Source organism: Paralichthys olivaceus, chromosome 12 (assembly GCF_024713975.1).
Source record: "Paralichthys olivaceus isolate ysfri-2021 chromosome 12, ASM2471397v2, whole genome shotgun sequence".
NCBI lineage: Eukaryota > Metazoa > Chordata > Actinopteri > Pleuronectiformes > Paralichthyidae > Paralichthys > Paralichthys olivaceus.
Window position 1 is genome coordinate 24667879 of NC_091104.1, and position 21691 is coordinate 24689569.

Below are 21691 nucleotides of genomic sequence, written 5' to 3' on the forward strand. Positions count from 1 at the left end.
CCAAATATACAATGGATTAATGGACTGTATGGAGCAGTCGGAGGAATTGTGAGGTCAGATTTAAAAGTGTTATAATGTTGTGTGGATTTGGATTGATGCAGGGAAATGCAATGTAATGCAAATCATGGTATGGATGAAACAGCTAGGTAATATGAGTTGATTGTGTTGATGATTGGTAAGTGGTGTGCAGGTCAACACATGAGACACTGAAGTCATTACACTGTGTTTGTGGATTCATGCAGCACAACACTATAAAGACCATACGAGGACAAACAGCTTTAGAAGGAGGCTTCAGGGGGGGAAATATCCATCTTGTTCTTGCAAAGAAGCTGGATCGTTTCACATTATTTAAGGAATTTTATGCACTCATCAGCATAGTACTATTCCAGGGTGAGTATGTGTGTAAGGTGTATTTCTCTACCTCCCCCTGTCTCCCTCTTAAGCTGACATGAAAGCACTTCCATCAATGTAGGCAACCTTTGTCATTTATGTCCCCGGTTGTTAAACCCACACACACACACACACCATTAGGCGGAATCCACTCAAGTGCCCTCTTCTTGAACATACTTGTTGATTGTGCAGCACTCTGGAGCTAAGAAGACATTTCAAGACATTTCTGTTGCCACAACCACTCGTCCTCTTTGCTTTGTCTTTTTCATCTCTTCCGACTTCTCCTTTTTTTCCCCCATTTGCTGTTTCCTTCGTTATGTTCCCTCTTTTCATTGTGTCCTCTCCATCCACTTAATGCATGTATCATTTTTAACTCCTGCTTCATCAAGTGAGGGATGCATTCCATTAGTGTTAATGCAGTCACATGCAGCAGATGTTGAGTGCTGTTAGAGCTCTGGCTTTTTCCTGCCTTTCTTTCATATGCAGGAACATTTCTTTTTTTAATCAATGTTTCTCTTCCAATCACTGAAAACAGAAAAATGTGTTCAAAATATGACCAGGTGGTGGTTTGACTTGTCGGTTTTGTCTACGTAGAGCGAGATGATACCACCAATATTTTTATTTTCTCAAATTTAGTGCCAATTCATGATTTTAATTGATTATATTCTGCAAGAACGTATCTTGTGTGAAACATCATTTTAGGATTAATTGTGCATTACAAGTGAAAAAGAATAAGAACAGACTGGAACCACTTGCAAAACCATCACCATACATATTAAATTATCAAATGCTTAAAGGTCCAGTGTGTAAGATTTAGGTGAAAGGGAACTATTGGCAGAAATTTAATGTAGAATAATCCTCATGATGTTTTCACTAGTTCGTTTCATCTAAATTGTATGAATTGTAGTTTTCTTTACCCCAGAAAAGACCCTTTATATTTAAATACTTTATATTTACATCGAGGGGACCCTCTCTACAGAGGCTGCCATGTTTTTTTACATTAGTCCAGACTGGACAAACTAAACACCTTTTGAGTTTTTATGACAACTGAAGCTACCACTGGTTCTTTTTCATGTTTGGAAGGAGAGGGTGAGGCGAGGGGTGTTCAGCTGCAACATGCAATTTCAACACTAGATATCACAAAATTATACACACTGTACCTTTAACTAAAATGAACAGAGCCTAATCACTAAATTCAAAAGTCACCACAGATGGAGTAGAAATGTCTGCACCCTAACTCATCTGCTTCTGCTGTTTGTTTAGCGTGACTGGGCATCAGTCTGATAACTGGTGAGAGATCTCCTGCTGTATTCACAGTTGAGCTCCTCTAAAGTTTCCGCAGACTGTATACTAGGTTGCTGGCCAGAGAAAGACCGCAGGAGTACTCACTCGAATATTTGCGTTCACACATCCACCTCCGGAGTTCAGTGCATATCTGAAAGTAGCTATACAGAATGCAGCAGGAGGAGGGGGCGGCAGAGATCACTTTCTCATTTACAGCACATCACACTGTCATTGGCTCTTATCACCTAAAGCTTTTGAATATCTGTCTTTCCATGTTGACATTTCCGTTGGTGTCTTTTATGTGTGTCTCCTCACGTGACCCACAGCCTTGACAGGTCCAAGAGACTTGAGAGATTTCCGCTTCAGACCCACCACCAACTTTGGAAATGTCTGGGTAGAGGCGAAGTTTGTCATTAGTTGCCTCATCATTAATGGGGCCAAACATCCTTAAATCAGGAAACATTTATATTCAAGTCAACAAGACATTTGGAGTAATTACACCTCTGACATTGTGAAGAAAAACCTAAAAATTCACCACGTACTAGTGGAGATTTGCATTTCTTTAGTGCAATTAATTCACTGCCCTGAGCACGGTTGCATTTTCCCACTCAGACTGCCATTGGTTACAGCTGATCGTACTGTAGATTCTGATATTCTTCCCTCTGTCTCTGCCCACAGTTTTCTAATATCTGCTGGCGGCTGAATGAAATCATTCTGCCAACTCTCTGCTGCACTGGGGAGAAAAGAAAAATCACCGCCACAGATTCCTCCTCCCCCGAATGCATTTGCGTTGCCTTTTGCGCAGCTTATTATCGCATCACTTGCAATACAATATGTCCTTATTGAAGCTTTCAGATGCAAATGAGAGCACTGTCGCCCTCTCTGTGTCCTGCTGACAGCTGTGAGGCCTGCTAACCAACCTCCTATAATTGCTAGTAATTGTTATTCCCCAAGCAGGACTCAGCCGAGCTCTTCAGAACACCCAGCCCCCTGTTATTTGGACTTGGAGTGGGTGGGGGCTGGGTGTTTGTGATGGGGTATTATGTTGTATGTGTATGTCTTAAGCCTGGAAGCTCTGGTTTTTTTTTTTCTTTGTTTTTTTTTAGTTATGATAAATAACAAACCTCTTCATACAGTGCATGGCGTCGATGTACGATTGGGGTGACCACTTGTGATCGGCGTTCACTTCCTGCTCTATGTGTAAATAACCATGCAGAATTTTCTTTGTGAAGACCAAATGCGACGCAGGAGGTACAGTCCCATGTTTAGTCGACCGGACAATAAAAAAAGAAGAAGAAATCAAACCAATATAGACTAGATTTATTCCTTGGCGTGTTCCAAGCAAATGGTTCTGTCTAAGCTGGCTGTCGCCTTATAATTTACCTTTCTGATGTTGTTGACAAAATCAGCTTCAGCTATATGCCAATGCAAGCAAGCGCATATTTGTGTTCTTTTGCAGAGGACGTCAGATGAGTAGGCGGTCCTTCAATGTGGCCCTGAACACATTAGCACACACTGCTTAAAGAATGTGGCCATGTGCGTCCCAGACCACGGCTGAATGTGTGAGAGTGATCAGATCTCAATATGTCTCGGATGCATACCTTAACTTAGAGCTGTCCAAGACGGATTGAATCAACATCATCATCTAGTTTTTTGCCGCACCATAAAAATTGTATTGTACAATTCCGTGTGCCAATGGATGGGGACAGCATCTCAATTCCTATTCTTGCAGATGTCCAGAAAATGTCAATGCTGATCATTTTGGCAATGCATGACAATTTTGCACTCAAGTTGAAAAATTTTCAACTTGCGTGGATGCGTAAACACACCTATACACAGCGCACATTTGTGGCTTTTGCATTAAGTTTAGCGTATGTAATCTCACAGCAGTAAAACTTTGCTTCGTGACTGTGTTTGCCATGTGGGTGTTGATTGACAGCCGTGATTGACAGTTTGCTCACCCGCTGCTTTCTCCGGCTTCAGGTCTCAAACGGATTCAGACCCTCCAAGCTTTATAGAATTAAACACTGAATGTTTTCCACACAGGGAGTTTTCCTGTGGATGCCTCCATTTTGTAGAGCACTTTGGTATTATTAGGCTGTGGTCAATAAGGTACCCTCCTAATCATATCTGATTGCATATCTTTTTATTTTTGTGCATAAATGGAAAAAAAAAGAAGTTGTAGCTGAAGATGCTCCCAGCATTGTGGTTTAGTTCTTGCTGTCTGTTGCCCTTTCATTAAATGTAGTTTCAATGTGAATGGAGACCACCAAGAACAGGACTGGACACACCACGGTCACAGCAAAAACAAGTTATAATTTTTAGATGGCAAAGAGTGTTTTCAGACCTGGAGTTTTTAGCCCAGTTTAATCAGACGCAAATAAACCGTGGCACATTTATAAGTAATTGCAGCTAGCCAGATAATGAACCAAGGTATTACTTGGACTAGCAATGAGGAATGAGGTACCTCCCCCCTGTATTTGCTTCCCTGCTGCTGCCCCAGACAGATCAAACCAATATGCAGTCAACATTCTCTGGAGTGAGTCAGTTCACTGGGATTTCTTTCTGAGTGTAAAAAGAAACTCAACCAAGGGAAAAATGCTCCGAATGAGCAAAGTCACAAGTGATTCTCGAGTGAAGTAGTTATGGGTAGTTGTTAAAGAGTACTCTATGAAACAGGCATTGATACAAAGATAGATAATACTGTAATACATCTTAACCATTTGATATTGAAAACACATATCGGAAAATACAGTCATGGAGCCATTTGTACTCTCACGTTTACAAGTGCACACTGTATTTGTGTGTCTCCTTTGTGTCTGTCAGACATCAAATCACCCTCTTGGGACTTGTGTGTGCGTGTGTGTCTGTAGGTAGAGGATAATGCCGTTGAATCAGATGTTGTTTGCGTCAGTGTTGTTAAATCACATCACTTCCTGTCGGCATGAGACAAAGACAGACAGACAGAGAGCAGAGACAGAGTTTATCTGTGTCAGGATGTTGACTTGCTGTCTGTCTCTCTCTGTGCCTGTCAACTCTCTGTTTATCTGCAATGACAGCTCTGACAGTTTGTCTCACACACACACACACACACACACACACACAATGGATAAATACATATACAACAAGGCTATGAAAAAGTTTTGATATTCCTTGTATCCACTTAACGTTTGCAAAATAGGCTGCAATATGATGGATGTGGTGGTTATGTGTCCAAAAGGAGTTCTTTTTCAAAAAAAAGATTTGATCTCTTCCGTTGCTGAAATCTCTTAGTCAGGTAGTTTCCCATGTCACTACAAACCTGCAGATACTACCTGTGTATCACATGGGGGATGGGTGGTTGAATGTACAAATCTACATATGGTATTTGATTTAATTTAAACTCCCTCTGTTGTTTGCAGTCACCTTTGACCTTTTAAACATTTGACCAAGACCACCAACTTTCCTGAATCTCAATAAAGTGTTTGGGAGTTGCCTAAATGGAGCCATATGTGCTTTAGTTGCTACAACCAGATACTGTAGGATAAGTTATGAAACAACTTATTTCTTCTGTGTTCAATAAAACAGTGATTTATAAATTATCTTTGACCTGTATTACAGTAAAAACAATACAAAAGCACATTATTTGATGTTTGACATCAAAATAAGCATCGATTTTGATTCTTCCTCCGGATTCCTTGAATCTTTTAATAATGTTATGCACCGTAGATGATGAAATATCCAACTCTCTCCCTATCTTTCTTTGAGGAACACTTTTTTTTAAACATTTCAATACTTTTCTCACACATTTGTTGGCAAACTGGCGATTCTCGGCCCATCTATGCTCCTAAAGGACGAGGCAACTTGTCAATGACCTTTGACTTCTTCCCAGAGGATGCTGCAGTTTACTTTCAGGGGTTTCAGGTGTGTAGCAGTGAAGAGCATATACTGTAGATCATAATAGTGAAGCCAATGTAGAAGTGCCTGAAATTTTCTCTGGAACGCCCAGAGGGTGTAATTATATATGTTGCATACTCGACCGCAGTCAAGTAGTTACTCATCTAAAGAGGCAGTACAATGTGAGGACCTTTGTGTCCCCAGTGTGTACTGTAAACAATCCAGACCAGTGAAATAGTTTTCTTTGCTTTAATCACAACATCACCGCCACTGATTACTGCTCCTGTAGCCTTCACCTGATTTCTCTTCTGGTCGTGTTCCATCACTGAGGGTGTCATTTAGACCTGTTGATGTGCACAGAGGACTTTCAAGTGAGTACAGAGCAGGAGAGGGGCATTCACATAAGCAACCGTCTTCAGATTCAAAAGGATCAAATAGCCGTCATGGAGGCAGATATCATCCGCCAGACTCTTCTTGTCCTCATTCATTCTCTCTTGTATTTTACTTTGCGCAATTTAAAAAATACAGAATGAATATATAACAAACAATGTAGAGAACAGGGAGAGGCAGACAGCCCATTGGCCTTATTTCAAGCGTTTACCTAAGTAATGATGAAATTGCACAAAATGTTATAAAACACAAAATGAACATACACAAAACTAGCACTAAGTAGAGTGCATACCTCCGCCCTATGAAACAACATTTAAATTCACCATATAAATATGCATCAAATGTTGTTTTTCTTCATCAAACTCCATGAATTATCATCTCAGGAATCAAAGAAAATGTCAAAACCAACCTAACTTGCAATGTTAGAGAAAGTGAACCAATGTTCCTGGACCTGCCACCTGATCCAGATTGCACCAAAATATAATGGCTTCTTCCCTGACCCATACCGCAGCCTTCCACCAAGTTTCGTAGCAATACACCCTTAGCTTTGACATAATCTTGCAAACTTTGTTACCAGACAAAAATAAAGAAAACATATTCTCAGTGGAGGGGGCGATAGTCTGACCAACTAGAAAGTATGACAAACTAATAGCAAAATATGTCTCATAAAAACACCAAGAAATCAAGATTAAATCCAAAGAAAAGATGTCTCTTCATGTGCATCCACATACACGTGTAGCCTTCACAAACTTAAATTCAGCATTTATACACATTACATCGCATTACAAGCTATTTCAGTAGGAAATGCTGGTGCTGAAGGGGAAAACACTCCTACCAGAGTAGATCCTGTTTCATTTTTAAAGTGTAAAGTGTGGTTGAGGAGGTTTGTGCTAGCGTGTGATGGCTCTGCTCAGGACTTATGATGTGTTTTTGTTGGGAAGAACAATGGTCAGCTGTTGACAGATGACAGCCATGGATGGAGGTGGAGTTCTGTCTTGTTCTATCTCTGCTGCTGACCACTTCTCTTGATTTTCTGTCATTCAGCTGCTTGAGTCTAACAGATACACCAGTGGAAAGACAATTTCTAGTTTCATACATAAGTTTTGTGATTGGCTAACATGTTATGCTTTTAAACGTTAATTTCTTCTTGCCCTGATGGACCCAGAGGAGTCAAGACAGATGATTCACCCTGAGGACATCTAGTCAGACATTATCAGAGAAAACATGAGATCAATGAGTGTGCACATGCATGTCCTTTATGTGATTATACATAATGTAACCAGTAAAGACACATCTTGGCTTGTTGTCTCTATCCTTTGGTAGGATGTTGAGATTCGGACCAATGCGGCTCTGTACCTGCCCCAGATCAGCGAGCTCTTGAATCGAGTGCCCCGTCAGATGCTGCTGCTGCTGAAGACCAATGACCTGCTGAGGGGCATCGAGACCACCTTACAGACCAGAGCCTCGTCCTCGTCCTTCATCAACATGTCCCGCTGCTGCATACGTGCCTTGGCCAGGTCAGGAAGCTTTATTCTTTTTTTCTTTTATGGTTTCATCTGTGGTTGTTTTGTGTCTGTTGGTCAGCAGGAGTACACAAAAACTATATGACGGGTTACCATGAAACTTGGACGGGTCTGGTTTGGGTCAGTGAAGAACCCATTAAATTATAATGCGGATCTGGATCAGGGGGCAGATCTGTGGGGGGGAGAAGGTTCACTGTTTTTTAAATTGTGAGATTTTTCAACATTTGCTTTATTTCTTTGAGAAATATTCATAGAGATTGATTTAAAAAAATGAGGAATGTGTTGGAGACAGATTTTCATGAGTATGTGCAATTTCATTGAAATCCAAATTAAAATCTGGATTTAGTGAATTTAAATGTGGTTTAATAATTGAACTTTTAGGCTTTAATGGAAGTATGTGCTCTACTGAGTGCCAGTCTAGTTTTGTAAATGTGTTTAATACTTCAGCCAACATCACAGCAAAGCGATGCTTCTAGGTGTTGAGAATGGTTAAAGTAGTTTTCTGTTTCTTTCAAAGTGAAAGTCTTCTTACTTTTTACACTATAAATTAAATTGAACACTAACAAACAAGAATAAAGTCAGTAGTAGTTTAACCATTGTTAGGTGGTTATTCGTCTCCAGTTATAGAGACATTTTATCATGTTCCAGCTCACAAACTGTCTGTGGTGAAACATCAAAACTCATCAGTTTGTGAGACTTAAACATGTGTTCATAGTGAAATGGTGAAATGGGAAATGTGTCAGAACTAAAGACAAACTAAGCTGACAAGTGAGTGGCTTTGGAAGAAAAATTGAAATTTGCCACTACGGGCTGGGAGAGGAGGGATGTGTGCTGTCACTTCAGCTCACAGCTGAAGGCTGAGGGACATGGTTGTGGACACACACACACACACACACACACACACTCAGACAGTCTCTTGCCTGGTTCTGCTGACAGTGGTAGAGCTTGTTTGAATAAGCACATCTTATAAAATATTAACCAATTGAAGTGCCATGGGTAGTGATATAATACAGGCACCAGGGGATCCTGTAGTGCCACCTCATCTCCAGCAGTCTGTTCACACTGCTGCTCTGTCTCCGTTTAGACAACTCACTCTGTGTTCAAGTGCTAACCTCTCTCAGGTGTGTGTTGCACCTTTATGTCCCTATGTTCATGACCATTTAAACATTTAAGCAGAACCACAATAATTAAAGATTTCTCATCAACAGAGACAGTTGCAGAATTCAAAATGAAGCTCTTTTAAAATGTGTAGAATATGACAAACCCACTGATGTTGCCACAGTTCCCATTTGAAAACCTGATGTTTCCTGGTTGTATCTTTGAACGAACTTTTCTTGCTCTGATAATAATTTATTTTTGATGTCAGGGTCAGGACTCAGAAAGGAGTCTGTTTCTTGTTGATGGGAGAGAGGCCCTAGTGCCTGCACAGGTTTCCTCCTGTAGGTTGTAGGTTTAGGTAAAAGTTTTTTTTTTGGGGTCATCAAATCATCTGCTCTGTGTACAGTATAAAACGTTATCCAGTGACAACAAAATGAGCCCAATAAACCATTCAAATGGAAAAAAACAACTTCTTTCTATGCATTTTAGCTGAATTGACAACACGCCAACGTCAGATGCATGTCCGTCTACAAACCAATTCATATCAAGTATAGGTAGACGCAGCCCTCATAGGTATTGATGGAAGGGCGTATATATGTCATTCAAAAGTCTTTTGTGCGCTCTCTTAATTACAATGTGAAACCAAGACTTATCAAATCAAGTGGTAAAATATGTACAATATGAAAAAGACATGACAGGGTTCAGACCGGGTCCAGACTTTTCAGTCTTTACTAAACATTCCCAAGTACAAAGCAAGTCATTGAAAATGCACTAATGTTGCACGCAGCTGTCTGAACGTCACTCTGTGAGTTGAAATCAAGAGCTTTTTTTTTTGTTTTTATGACCCAGTCTCTTTAAACTATGACTAACATGTTCCCGGTCCTTCTGCCGATCTTGTCGACAGGCACAAGAAGAGCAAGGCTCAGTCCAGGAGGAGGCGTCTGCAGATAAAGCTGGCTGAAACTCTCAGCCTGGGGAAACTCACTCTCTATGAACTGTTTTTGTGGGTGAAGAGCTTCATGTCGGTACGCTGGCTCACTGCATTGCTGCCATTTCTGCACTGACACACATGGACTTCAGACTTGAGCATCAGCAACACGCCGCAACAGATGGCTCCGGGCTGGTTTGTGATACATTGTGTAATGAAACAATTGAAATATGTGCACAAACACACACGCCCAATACATCGTGATGCTTTTTAACACCAGAACTTTTACATGTGCTGAGGTCGATTTCTCATGATTATGTCATAATTGGGTTTCTTTTATTTAAGATAAGCACATTTTTGTTTTGTTTGTTTTTACTCTCAAGTTCAGAATATACTGTCAGATAATTATGTATCTCTTAAATGTTTCTTATTTGCAATATTCATTGTGCATGAGACCAAAACCAGCTCGGAAAGGTGCTGCGCAGAAGTTTGTCAAGAAATAGTTCTGTCACATTACTGGAACCACTTGTTCCTGACTCAGCCTCCACACACTGACATGAGATTAACATCCATGTCCTCATCTCAGTTTCAGAAAAAAGCAGTTCTGCACATTTTCCAAAAAAACTCAACTATCAAACCATGATAAGATACCATTTGATATTTCATCATAATACGATATAGGTATTTAACATGCGGCAGAACAAGCTCTTCTTCAGCTATCAAAGCCAACTGTTATTACTTGAGATGCCAGGCCTTCTAAGATAACTCCAGTATGATCAGGGAGAAAATCAGATTCCATAGTTGTGATCTTGAGATTATTACATTCTCATGTGCAAAGTTAAACCAGGGCTACAGATGTCACGCACAACCTAAACATAATGCCATATAGAGAAGATAGTGATGCAACATTGCAGGTTGTAATAAACAAGAGCTAACAGCCTTCCAGTCGGAAGCAAACAGAACTGTGTAGCTTTACAATAAGCCACACGAAGACAGGTGTCAGGCCAACGGACGGAGCTCACTGAACGACATGCAACAGGTGCAAGTTGATAGTCTTTACCTCCAGGAGAGTTTCATGAAATATAATAATACAATGGGAGTTTTTTATGTTGTCACTGCAGAGTTGATCTGTAGTTCCATACTGATAATGTTCCTGCTGGAAGAAGCTGGACCACTGATTCATCTGCACTCCTTAACTAAATACCTCAGAATATAGTTTATGTCAAATCACATCTGTTTACAGGACAAGTACATTTGTGTTGTTGTTGTCATTATATAATAAAGATTACTGTTTCAATGTTACTGTTGTTTCTTGGTTAAATACTGTACACTCATTCCACACAAGTTTGTGTTACTATTGGTTTCATTGTTGTGTACTGAATTGTGGTCACTGACAGTGAGACATCTCTGTCTCTTCCTGTCACTGCGGAGCTGTCCAGAAACGTTTCTCCTCACTTACCCTGCCTTTTTTTTTTGTGTCCCATCTTTGTGTCTTGTTTTCTAACCAGTGAAGAAAAGAATTGGGTTGTTTCGTATGTTTTCAGACTGGACTGTCATAATGTCCCACCAAACTTACGACCTGTGCTTTGTCGTAATGAGCGTTAGTCACAGTCGGCAGCTCTTGAGAACATTCGAACTGTAGCGTTGACAAGTTGTTGAAAGTCCGTTGCTTGGTTACAGTTTTCGTAAGGGGCTGAAAACACACAAATAGAGCATCACAACATATCAACACTATGTAACTCTGCAAAAAGTTGTTTTCTTCCCCAAAACATATTTTGTGCATGAGCCACTGTGTGTCACAAGTACAGGTGATCTGTGGGCCTACCTGTCGTATCACTTTGAACTCCTCCCAGCACTCTTCCTGAACGAGACAAACCTCCGAGTCATGTCAGAAGGATTCGCTGTGAGGTCTAAGTTCACTAACTTTGTCACAATTCTAAGGCTACATCAAAATGACAAACTTTTGGTTTGAAAACACGATTTCTCTGTCGATCTCTCTCCACGCAAGCATTTTGAATCCGTATCAATTTGAATACTCTAGTAACATCATGGTAAAATGCAGAATTGAACTGCACAACAGCTGTTACAAAGACAACAGGGTCAGCAACGCTTGCACATGATAATCCATGTTGCGTTCTACACTGTTAGCTGTGGCTGATGCCGTTTTTGTTCTTCTAGAAAAAAGGGTCATGTGATAGGAGCCTGACGAATCAGCAAAGGCTAAGTTGTAACCGAAAAGACCCAATCAACAAGTGGTTTTGTAGATTCCAAACATTTGTGTTTCTGGCTGTCCAGACTAAAATGCTGCCCTGCAGTTTTCCAAACACAAACATAGTCATGTGGATGTGTAAGAGTGTAAGATGTTAACGCTGCACTATGCTCTGAAAATGTCCACGGTGGAATACAAAATGTATTTAACATGTACACTGCATCCTGTTTACAATCCCACAAAGCAATTCTTCATCGCTGTGGCATGTATAGTCAGGTGAAACCATACTTGTCAGTGATGATGCAAAATGAGTTATAGGGATAAGCTGGTTATTAATTATGTAGGGGATTGAGAAGGGAGCCCCTTCAGATATATGACCAGTGTCACTTTTAGCATGTCTGACGAATGACACACCTCCTCTTCATCACTCCATCAACCTCTTCTCCTCTTGTGTCTTCATTTTTCTCTCCAAATGAAATGCATTTGTGTACAAACGTGGAAATACAACTGTCAGAAAACAAAAAGAAGTAGGGCGTGTTAAAACTGTTGATAAAGAACCATAGACTGTGTATAAAGATCGACAACACGAGGGCTTCTGAAACTGAAGCCAAATCCTCTCCATCACCCCCTGGTGGCTGGCTGCAGTATAGGTCTTAATCCCCACCCCCATCCCTCCTGGATGCAACTTCACAGAGATTATGTCTGCTGCGTGTCTGCAGTGGAGCTGGTACTTGGGTTTCTGGTATGACTACTGTATTCCCTTGGATAAAACTTCTCACAACCCAGCACCAGGACACGGTATGAAGCCATGCATCTTCCTGTCATACAATCAATCCTTGATAGACCAAATTAATGATTTCAGTCAACAGAAACGCTGGACATATTCGACAAGCTGACATTGGAACCGTAGTGAAAGATAACATGGACTGTCTACTCTGCTGTGAACTGCATGCATTATCTGGAGAGAATAGACGAGACTCCAAATATCTAGAAGAGCAGCTCCCTGAGACGCCCGGTTTCTGTCATTTTAAATAGTTCACACTGATGTATGTTCTAGACTTGACATGTTTGATAAGTTTGGTTCTAAGTTGTTATTGGATGCTATAGAAACGCGGTGAGAAGTCATGATTGACAGCTGAGATGGTCTGATGATTGGTTGAAGGCGAGAATCTGCCGGACCTGCCGTGCAGACTCCCCAATTATGACAGCAGCTAAAGATGGCACTTAAGTGGAGACGCCTCATCCATCTTTACATTCAGTCTCTGCCAAGAACAGGAAGTACACTTGTTAGAAGAGCCAGTCTATCTGTGTGAATTGGACTCAGGTTAAAGCAAATGCTTGGATGTTTCATTACAGAATAATGGATGAATTAACAGGACAGAATTCACGCGTGTGGAGTCATTTATTACTTACTCTTCTTAACATTTCTGCTGATGTATCCAGAGGCTGCTCAGACGATGTTTTGTCATTTTTAAAGCAAACTACACTGCAAACGAAGGAGGGAACAACCTCTTTATAATACACACCATCTTCTATTTGAACTCCCATTAAAGAATCCTAAAATACATATTGTAGACTTTTAAGGATGTGAGAGGAGAGAACAATTAGAAATAATAAAAGGCAGACAAGCCTTAAAAGCTTCGAAGGAAAGTCACAAAAGACAACTGTGGAAAAGGAGCAGAGAAAAGAGATGTTTAAGCATGGTGAATAAAATAAACGTCCAAATTCTTCATCCAACTTTCTTTTTAATCTCATCTACCTTCAATTCCATAAACCACAGGGATCAAATTTGCCATGTCTTGTTTTGTATGAAGGTTATTGAACATATGAACATTTTTTCTCGTTAAAAAATATTTGTTTGTTTGAGTAAGATCAATAACCAGTGTTTCATTTTTTTTAATTTTAATTATTAAAAATTATAGTATGTAAATTCGCCACAGTAAAATGTCAAAAAGAAATATGTTGAGTTGTGTATTTATACATTATTCTACATGTTTCCAGTAATTTGAATTGTGTGTGTGTTTTGCACACTGACTGGACCTAATTATTGAAAATCCAAGATCTAAACCCAAAATGCAGGACCAACCAACACACACACCTTTTCCCAAACGTTGTCTGTTTGAAGCTCAGTGATTGGCTGAGGCAGCACGTGAAACAAGTCTCCTTCGAGTAACAAAACAGACGCGATGAAATAACCATATGTAATCTTGTATCCTCTCTTTTTCCTCCTGAAATCCTGCTCAGGCCCTGAATATCAGCCCCACGTTTCCTGCCTCACATGCTTTAATCCCTGCAGCAGCCAACCTCACGGACACACTCGCTCGTCAGCCTGCTGATAATTTGCCTCTCTGTGCACTTCATCCAGCTAAAGTGCATAATTGCAAAAACATCCAAGAGGAGGGGAGAAGTATTCCTTGTCTGCAAGTTGCACATCCAGGCCAGTGTAATAGGTATTTTAACAGGATAGTGGCTGTGCTTATTTGCAATGCCCCGTCAGGTGAATTGAAATTAGTTTCACTTTTGTTGGCATATCCTCTGCATGTCAGGGACACGTTTCCTACAACTGGGCTGTGACAGAAGATTAGACCAGCATAACACATGGTGCACACACACACACACACAGAGTGTACACTACTGTTCATTTCTTCCTACTGTTTTGGTGATAAAATTGCCACCATCAACACAGCACCTGTTTCTACTGTGGGGACAATGTGAGATGGCTTTAGATGGCTATGATCTTATTGTGTGTGTGTGTGTGTGTGTGTGTGTGTGTGTGTGTGTGTGTGTGTGTGTGTGTGTGCGTGCGTGCGTGCGTGCGTGCGTGCGTGCGTGCGAGCGAGCCACCACATCCATCTCTATCACGCAGAGCCACCCAGGCCTGCCATAGCTAATAAGAACAGCTTTCTCCTCATTCCTTTCAAGGAAAGAAAAAAGAGCAAACACCTTGACCCTCCCTCACTTCACCTTCACTCCCTCTGTGGAAGTGGTCTGGAGGAGGATGAAAGGTCACACACTCACATGTTCAAGTGGTGCAAGTAAAAGGGTGTTTGGTTATTTAGGTCTTATAACAGGTGCATATCAATATGCTCTGGACCCTGCAGTCAGTATGGACAAAAATATGCCAAACTATTTAAAGGTCCAGTGTGTAAGATTGAGGTGAAAGGGAACTACTGGCAGATATTTAATGTAGAATAATTCTTATGATGTTTTCACTAGTTCGTTTCATCTAAATTGTATGAATTGTAGTTTTCTTTAACCCAGAAAAGGTCCTTTATATTTAAATACTTTCTATTTACATCAAGGGGACCCTCTCTACTGAGGCTGCCATGTTTTTTACATTAGTCCAGACTGGACAAACTAAACACCTTTTGAGTTTTTATGACAATTAAAGGCTACCACAGGTTCTTTTTCATGTTTGGAAGGAGAGGGTGAGGTGAGGGGTGTTCAGCTGCAACGTGCAATTTCAACACTCGATATCACAAAATTCTACAAACTGTACCTTTAAAGAATACAAGTTGAATATAACCTGGAATTATCCCTTAAAATGCATGTGATGTTTTGTGAAGAAGGCTATGAGGTGCAGTTGAAGGACTAATCCCAAGGGTCAAGTCTATAGCTGTCATGATCAAGCATTTTAGGCTGACTTCAGCACCAACATTACAAACACTGCCAGAACAACAACAAGCTGGAGCCTTATGTTCAAACTGGACAATGGCTCCGCTTCATCCACTACTGATGGGCCAAAGTCCCTAATCAGGCACAGTAAGGGCAGCCTGCACTGCTGTGGTGTCCTTGTGTGGGTCCTCAGCTGTGTTACAGGCAGATGGCAGCAGTCTTCCTTTGAGTTGAGTCATGGTGTGCATCCCTGAGAAAGTGAGTGTTGTTAAAAGTATGTAAGTTAAGTGTGCTGTATATCTGCAGACATATCCTGAATTGACACAAGAGTAATTGAGCTAACTAGTTAGTGAGCTAACGAGCACATGTTCAGGGTTTCCTGTACCTTTCTTTCTGGGATACAGACCTCACAGTGTTATTATGTTTGATTGGTAACATTAACCACTCAATTTGGTTTATTCAAGTATCATGCTTATTTGTATGGAGGCTGTGTAACTGCAGTACTTGATTGCTCATATTCATTTCCCTACAGTGGCTGGAAGATCATGGAAAGCATGATTAATACAGTATGTGCTTTTACATGGATGGCTGTATATTTCATTTCTTCTCCTTTGTTCATGCTTGTTTTTGCAGAAACCATTTTGTTACCTCAGAACGGAAAACACAGTTATGAGCAATTCCAAAACCTTTGTATACACTGCACTATCAATTATGAATATACAACTGCCTAGATTGCTAAACAGAGTAACAGTGACCCCCAACTTCTTTAACAGCCTTGGTTCTGGAAGTATTTCCCATTCATTTTCTCCACTGACGTTTCAGAAAATCCTTATAAAAAAAGTTTTAAATCTGGAGCCAAGATGACCAGCTATGAGATGAATCGTGACTATAAAATGTGATTTGGAAGAGAAAATATTGGAAAATGGAAAAAAAGGCAAAGAAACTAAACCGTATAAATCATTATTTTTCAGAGTGAGGGAACTACACCTCCCATAAACCATTGCGAATGATTCCTTTCCAACAACTTCCAGCACAATCTTCTTCTATTTAACCTTGTTGATATAGTTTTTTATAATATAATATATATAACAAAAATACTGTGTGTCTTGTTTGTATGTGGCCTTGTGAGTATTACATGTGTGGCGTAGGGGATGCAGGGGCCTGAGGACTGAACGATAAGGCTGTATAACTTCGCCCCAGTTCAGCAATAATCTGCCTTGTTCTCTACTTCTGAGTTGGTTTGCACTGTTTTGCTGTTACCATCAAAGAGCTAAAGCTTAGCCCTGTATGCTCGCATAATACCAGGGGCCTCCTCGGGAGTCGAGAAGCTTGTGAGGCAATGCTAGTGTATTAACGCTCAACGAGCTGCCAGGGGGAGACACTTGGGAGAGACACATGGACACACCTGTGAAGAGACAACCAGAGAGAGACTGAAAGAGTCCGAGCTAACTGAGCTGTAAAGCCTGGGCACCAGCAGAAATAGCTTGCCACTTTAAGTTGAGTTTAAATTAATGATTTATTTAACTGTGGTCCGTTTGAGGAAGAAATAAAATGCTGAAAAGCAACTCCTTTGTCTCCGGCTGTGTGCGGGAGACCCCGGTGGCATTGTCAAGTGCCACAATCTCCATGGTAACAGTGAGCTCCACCAATCACAGAGGTCGTAAATACACCTGAGGATATAGGTAGTGTAATATTTGCGAATCAAATATCCTTTTCTGAGAACACAGTTGATATCACAGAGAGTTTTACATCCAGAACCAAAACTGCTGAGCTCGATTATTGCACCGTGAAAGATATCTAAGATGACGACTTCAACCAAAACCCACACGTTTACAATTCTTCATTTTATTTATCTTTGTGCATCTTTTAAACTTTTTACAAATGACTGCACCAGTTACACTTCTTGACGTTATGATTTTTTTTTACATCAGTGGATCAACATGTTTGCGTAAAAATAAAACTAAACGTCTATGGGCAGAGCCTCTGACAAAACTACACAGTCTCTGTTTCGGTTGTAAAGTCTGTGAGTAGAACCAACGTGGAATCTTTGTTCAGTGACGCCCAGGTAACACAGCGTAAATGTGGTTACACCACGCGTGTTAGAGAAAGACGCCGGTGGCCTGCGCTGCAGTGTGGGCGATGGCAGTGTCATTGTCTGTTCCAGTGTGTTCCGGGTAATAAATGAGGTGTCACAGTCGATTGGCCCACGCTGTTCACAACACAGCACAGACCATACTCTGCCTAACTCACTGCTGAGGTAAGTGCACGGTTAAATATTTCTTCTTTTTTCTTCCAACCCCCCCGACTCTCTCCTTTTTTTATGCTCCTGACAGTAAAGTTCACTCAGCGAGGCCTCTGGGTGATGGTTTCTTAGTTACAGTGAGCTTGGTATTTTTCTCTTATTAAAAATCCAATATGCCATTCACTGTGGCCCGCCCACAGCATGATCGATGTGACGCAGTTTGTTTGATTAGAAATTTATAGTGGAATGAATCGATAGTGCACTTGCCGCCTGTCGGACGAGGCCGGATGAATTGATTCCAAAATCCTCTTTTTAGCTCACTTATGTCCTCCCATAAAAAAGAAATAAAAAGCTTTCCTCAGGGCTCAGTACTGTTCTCCATGCAAGCAGCAGGTCTAATGGCAGTGATGGTCCCTCCCAGTGTTTCTGTCTGTCCAACACTTTGGTCCACAGCAAGATGTTTTGACAACTACTGGCCAAATAGATGTGTTATTTTGTGAGCATATTTGTGGACGCCAGAGAAAAGATGTTGTGTTCACTGACCTCATCTTTCCCTGGCTCAGGTTGGAAATTGCTCCTCAAACACACATTGTTCTCTAAAAATGTCCCTCAGGGCCTATTCCTGCCATTCCTTAATCTTAATATTTTAGCTGACTTGTCCACCCTTCAATTCAGCACATTTCAGTTAAAATACACTCGTCTCACATTGTCTTTTACTTACTTAACAAATCTAAATGTGGTGTGTTTTTAAGATATCTCCCCACATCTCTGTAATTTTGGCTAAAACACTGTAAATCATGTCTTCAAATCATCTACACATTTCCTTTTGCAGTTGCCATTATCTGTCTAATAATTCCCTGTCTGTCTGTCTGTCTGTCTGTCTGTCTGTGGAACGCATGTCTCAAGAAACGTTTCGTCTAATTGGCTTCACACTTGGAATGTCTATTCTTAAGGGCCCAAGAAAGTGCAGTGTTTGATGCCTTTTGAACGCATGATACTGTCATTATCAACAAACCTTGAATAAACATGCAGCCAGCGTTCTGTAGCAGCGGTGGCTGGGACTCGTCAGTCATGATGAAGACGCCTTCATGACATCAGCAACAACCACTGCAGTTCAGAGTTCTGTGTACTGAGACGAGATTTTGATTCTTTTTTTGATTTTCGATTTTGAATAAACAGGTGAACAACTCTTTGGGCAGCAGCGGTGGCGCGGCCTCAGGGCTCTGAGGACAAAGTCCAGCTTTCAGTCTTTACTTACTGACCCTCCATCACTGCAGGTCACTTTTATAGTTTCAGGAAGAAAGGTACAACCAGGTGTGTTTAGGAGAGGCATTGTACTAGTATTAGTAAATAAAATAAAACACTTTTGTTTGCATCCCATTTATGATCATTTATGTTTGCAATACAAGTGCTGCATATTCTGACGAAACAACTCATGAAACTTTGATATAACATGGAAATAAACTGCATCAAAACCTGCATCAAAGGGAAAACTCAGTATCCAATGGGAATGAAAATGTCCTGCTGGTGATTGTGCTCTTGCTTTGGATCAGGGGATCAGTTTTTCACTAATGCACTGTGGTTGGACGGGTCATGGAATTTTGCCCTTTCAGTCAACATGTGTTTTTCGGAGCCACTTGTTCCCCCGAGGCATTGTTTGGGGGGTTGCTGTGGGAGTGTGAGGTACCGAGATGTCGCCATGAGCCATTCTATCCTTGTATGACCAGAGTGAGAGCTGTGTTTGTGTGTCTGTATCCCAAGCAGGAAGTCACACACATTCTCCGTCTGGGATTCTGTTTGTGCTCGTCATGGATAGGATCTCAAGGCGCAGCCAGGGGGAAGAGAGTGTCCAGTTTGTGGACCTGAAAATCTTTTCCTGCTCTTTGCAGATGATGTGATTCCGTGTGCTTCATTAGACTTTGTGTACATTGAGGCGGTGTGCAGCCGAGTGTGAAGTGGTGAGGATGAGAGTCTGAGGCCATGGTTCTCTGGGGTTACTCCCTCTGGGTTGGCAGTGAGTTCCTGTCCTGAATTAAGGACCCCACCTCCCTCTGCCTGCTGCCACCTCATTCCACCATTAGATATTAAACCCCCTTAATCTGAGCTCTGATTAGTAAAGGCAGAATATCAAGAATATTGGCTAGACAGTGTTTTTTTTGTTGTTGTTTGTTTGCTCTGATGGAGCACTTATCATCAGAGCTTTCAGCCTGCAGGGATTCAATGAATCACCTACACCTGCTTCAACCACATTAATAGTTTGATTTTATGCCAGTTTCAGTGCATCTACTGAGTGGAGAGTATTTAATCAAACTTATCATTCATTTTATTTTAGTAGTTAATTTGGTCATGTTGCTAAAATCACCAAATTGGCAACAGAGTGACTTCACACCAGTACACAACAGTCGTGTGCTGCCTCATTTGAATTAACCACCCACCTGTACATGCCTATTCTCCCACCTGTAATTAATGTACTATGTTACTGTTCATTCACATGAAAATATATGTTGCCACACATTTGCATGTAAAAGACCCGTCATCCCTTAACCTGTAGATAAGAATTCTCCATATCATCACGGTGCACCCTGCAGTGTGGAGTGTCTGTTGAGCTCTATAACTGCAGATGAACATAAATCAAATCCTATATGACCACATCTCTAAGAAGCAGAGCTCCTTCAACAGCTTCATATACTGCTGACGACTTTAAACTCTCGCGTGCATCGCATTTTATGAACTGGTTGTTGTGAATGTTAAACCGTGGGGTGTGAAAACTGTTTCTAACTCTTAGGCAGACTGTGTCAGCCAAAACGGCCCAGTGTGCCCGGGGCTGTTCAGCCTGAGTTTGACACTGACAGGCAGCGTGACTCTGCACCTATAGTGACAAAAAGCTGTTAAAGTGACACATGGAGATGTGTGAACAGATAAGAGAGGTGAATGCCCAGGGTTTCACTCAAAAACTGCACATATCTTTAAAAACATTAACAAAATGTCTGAAGTTTATATGTTTGCTTGCCAGGAGTCATCCTCCTCGCTGTCATTTTTGGTGCACAGCTATTTTCATGGCATATTAGCGGCACCAGCTGTCTGTGGAAAACATTGTGAAACTGTCAGCAGGACGGTGCATTGTGTTGCCAGTGTGTTATATGCATTCCTGCACAGATTCATGAGAACCAGACCGAACAGTGGCCTGGTCGAGGCAGTAGGATGTGCTTGACAGACAGAGACAGTTAGGAACAACTTTTATCTACAGTTATTTTTAATTAAATATATAATATGCAACAATTCTTAGGTACAATGTCTAAAAATAACTAGACCTGTGTTGACTTGTGCACTTACATTAAACAAAACCTTTCCAGCAATGTTCCAAATCTATTTTATTTAAGGTAACAGGACATTTCATTTTGGTCACCTATTAGTTGCATATCTGCTTTACCTGTGGGTTTGCCCACAGAGAGACGTTCAAAGGAATAAGATAATTAAATAAAATAAGGAAAAAGATAGTACTGAAAGTGGAATATATAAAACCAGAGGAAAAAAACAAGGTATTAAACACAATTCTGAGAAATAATGTAAATAATTGAATAAATAATTTAAAAATAATTGAATAAAGAATGTATTATAAGATCATATATCTGTTAGACTAAGATGCATAACGAGATAATTTAATCAAATTAAACTAAATGACTGACTACGCTACATAATATATATATATATATATATGTGTGTGTGTGTGTTCAATGTGGAGCTTTTAGAATTCTTAAATAATGCCTGATAGTTTAAATATTAACAAAATCTGTGATGCTCAGAGATCAAATGACCATATTGAATTCAGAATTTCAATTTTTTTATGTAAATTAAAAAATGAGACTGGATACGTAGAGAGTTAAATCATCTGACTTATGAGCCGGAATTGTTAGAGTAGTAGAATTGTTAAAATCTTAATGGTACTGCTCGGTGGAACCCAGGCCTGAGTCAGATGGCAGCAGTTTGGAACAGCCTTGGTGGTTCTCAGTCAATTCGCTCTGTCGTGGAACAGTGTCTCACTGTGGTGGCTGAGAGGGAAGAGCTGATCTGCACAGGCCTGTCTGCCACAATGGCTCCACAGTAATGTATGAACATCCTCCAGTTCCAGAACGTGC

The 21691-nt window shown here is 40.7% G+C and overlaps 1 protein-coding gene across 1 annotated transcript in view; it reads left to right on the forward strand.

The window, feature by feature from the left end:
• The window catches only part of adck1 (aarF domain containing kinase 1), a 78080-nt gene extending 67289 nt beyond the window's left edge, over nt 1–10791 (forward strand). The window contains exons 10-11 of the mRNA XM_020084570.2: nt 7264–7457; nt 9466–10791. Coding sequence (XP_019940129.1) covers nt 7264–7457; nt 9466–9625 — 354 coding nt within the window. The 3' untranslated portion in view covers nt 9626–10791. The remainder of the gene's footprint in view (nt 1–7263; nt 7458–9465) is intronic.
• Nucleotides 10792–21691: the final 10900 nt, after the last annotated feature.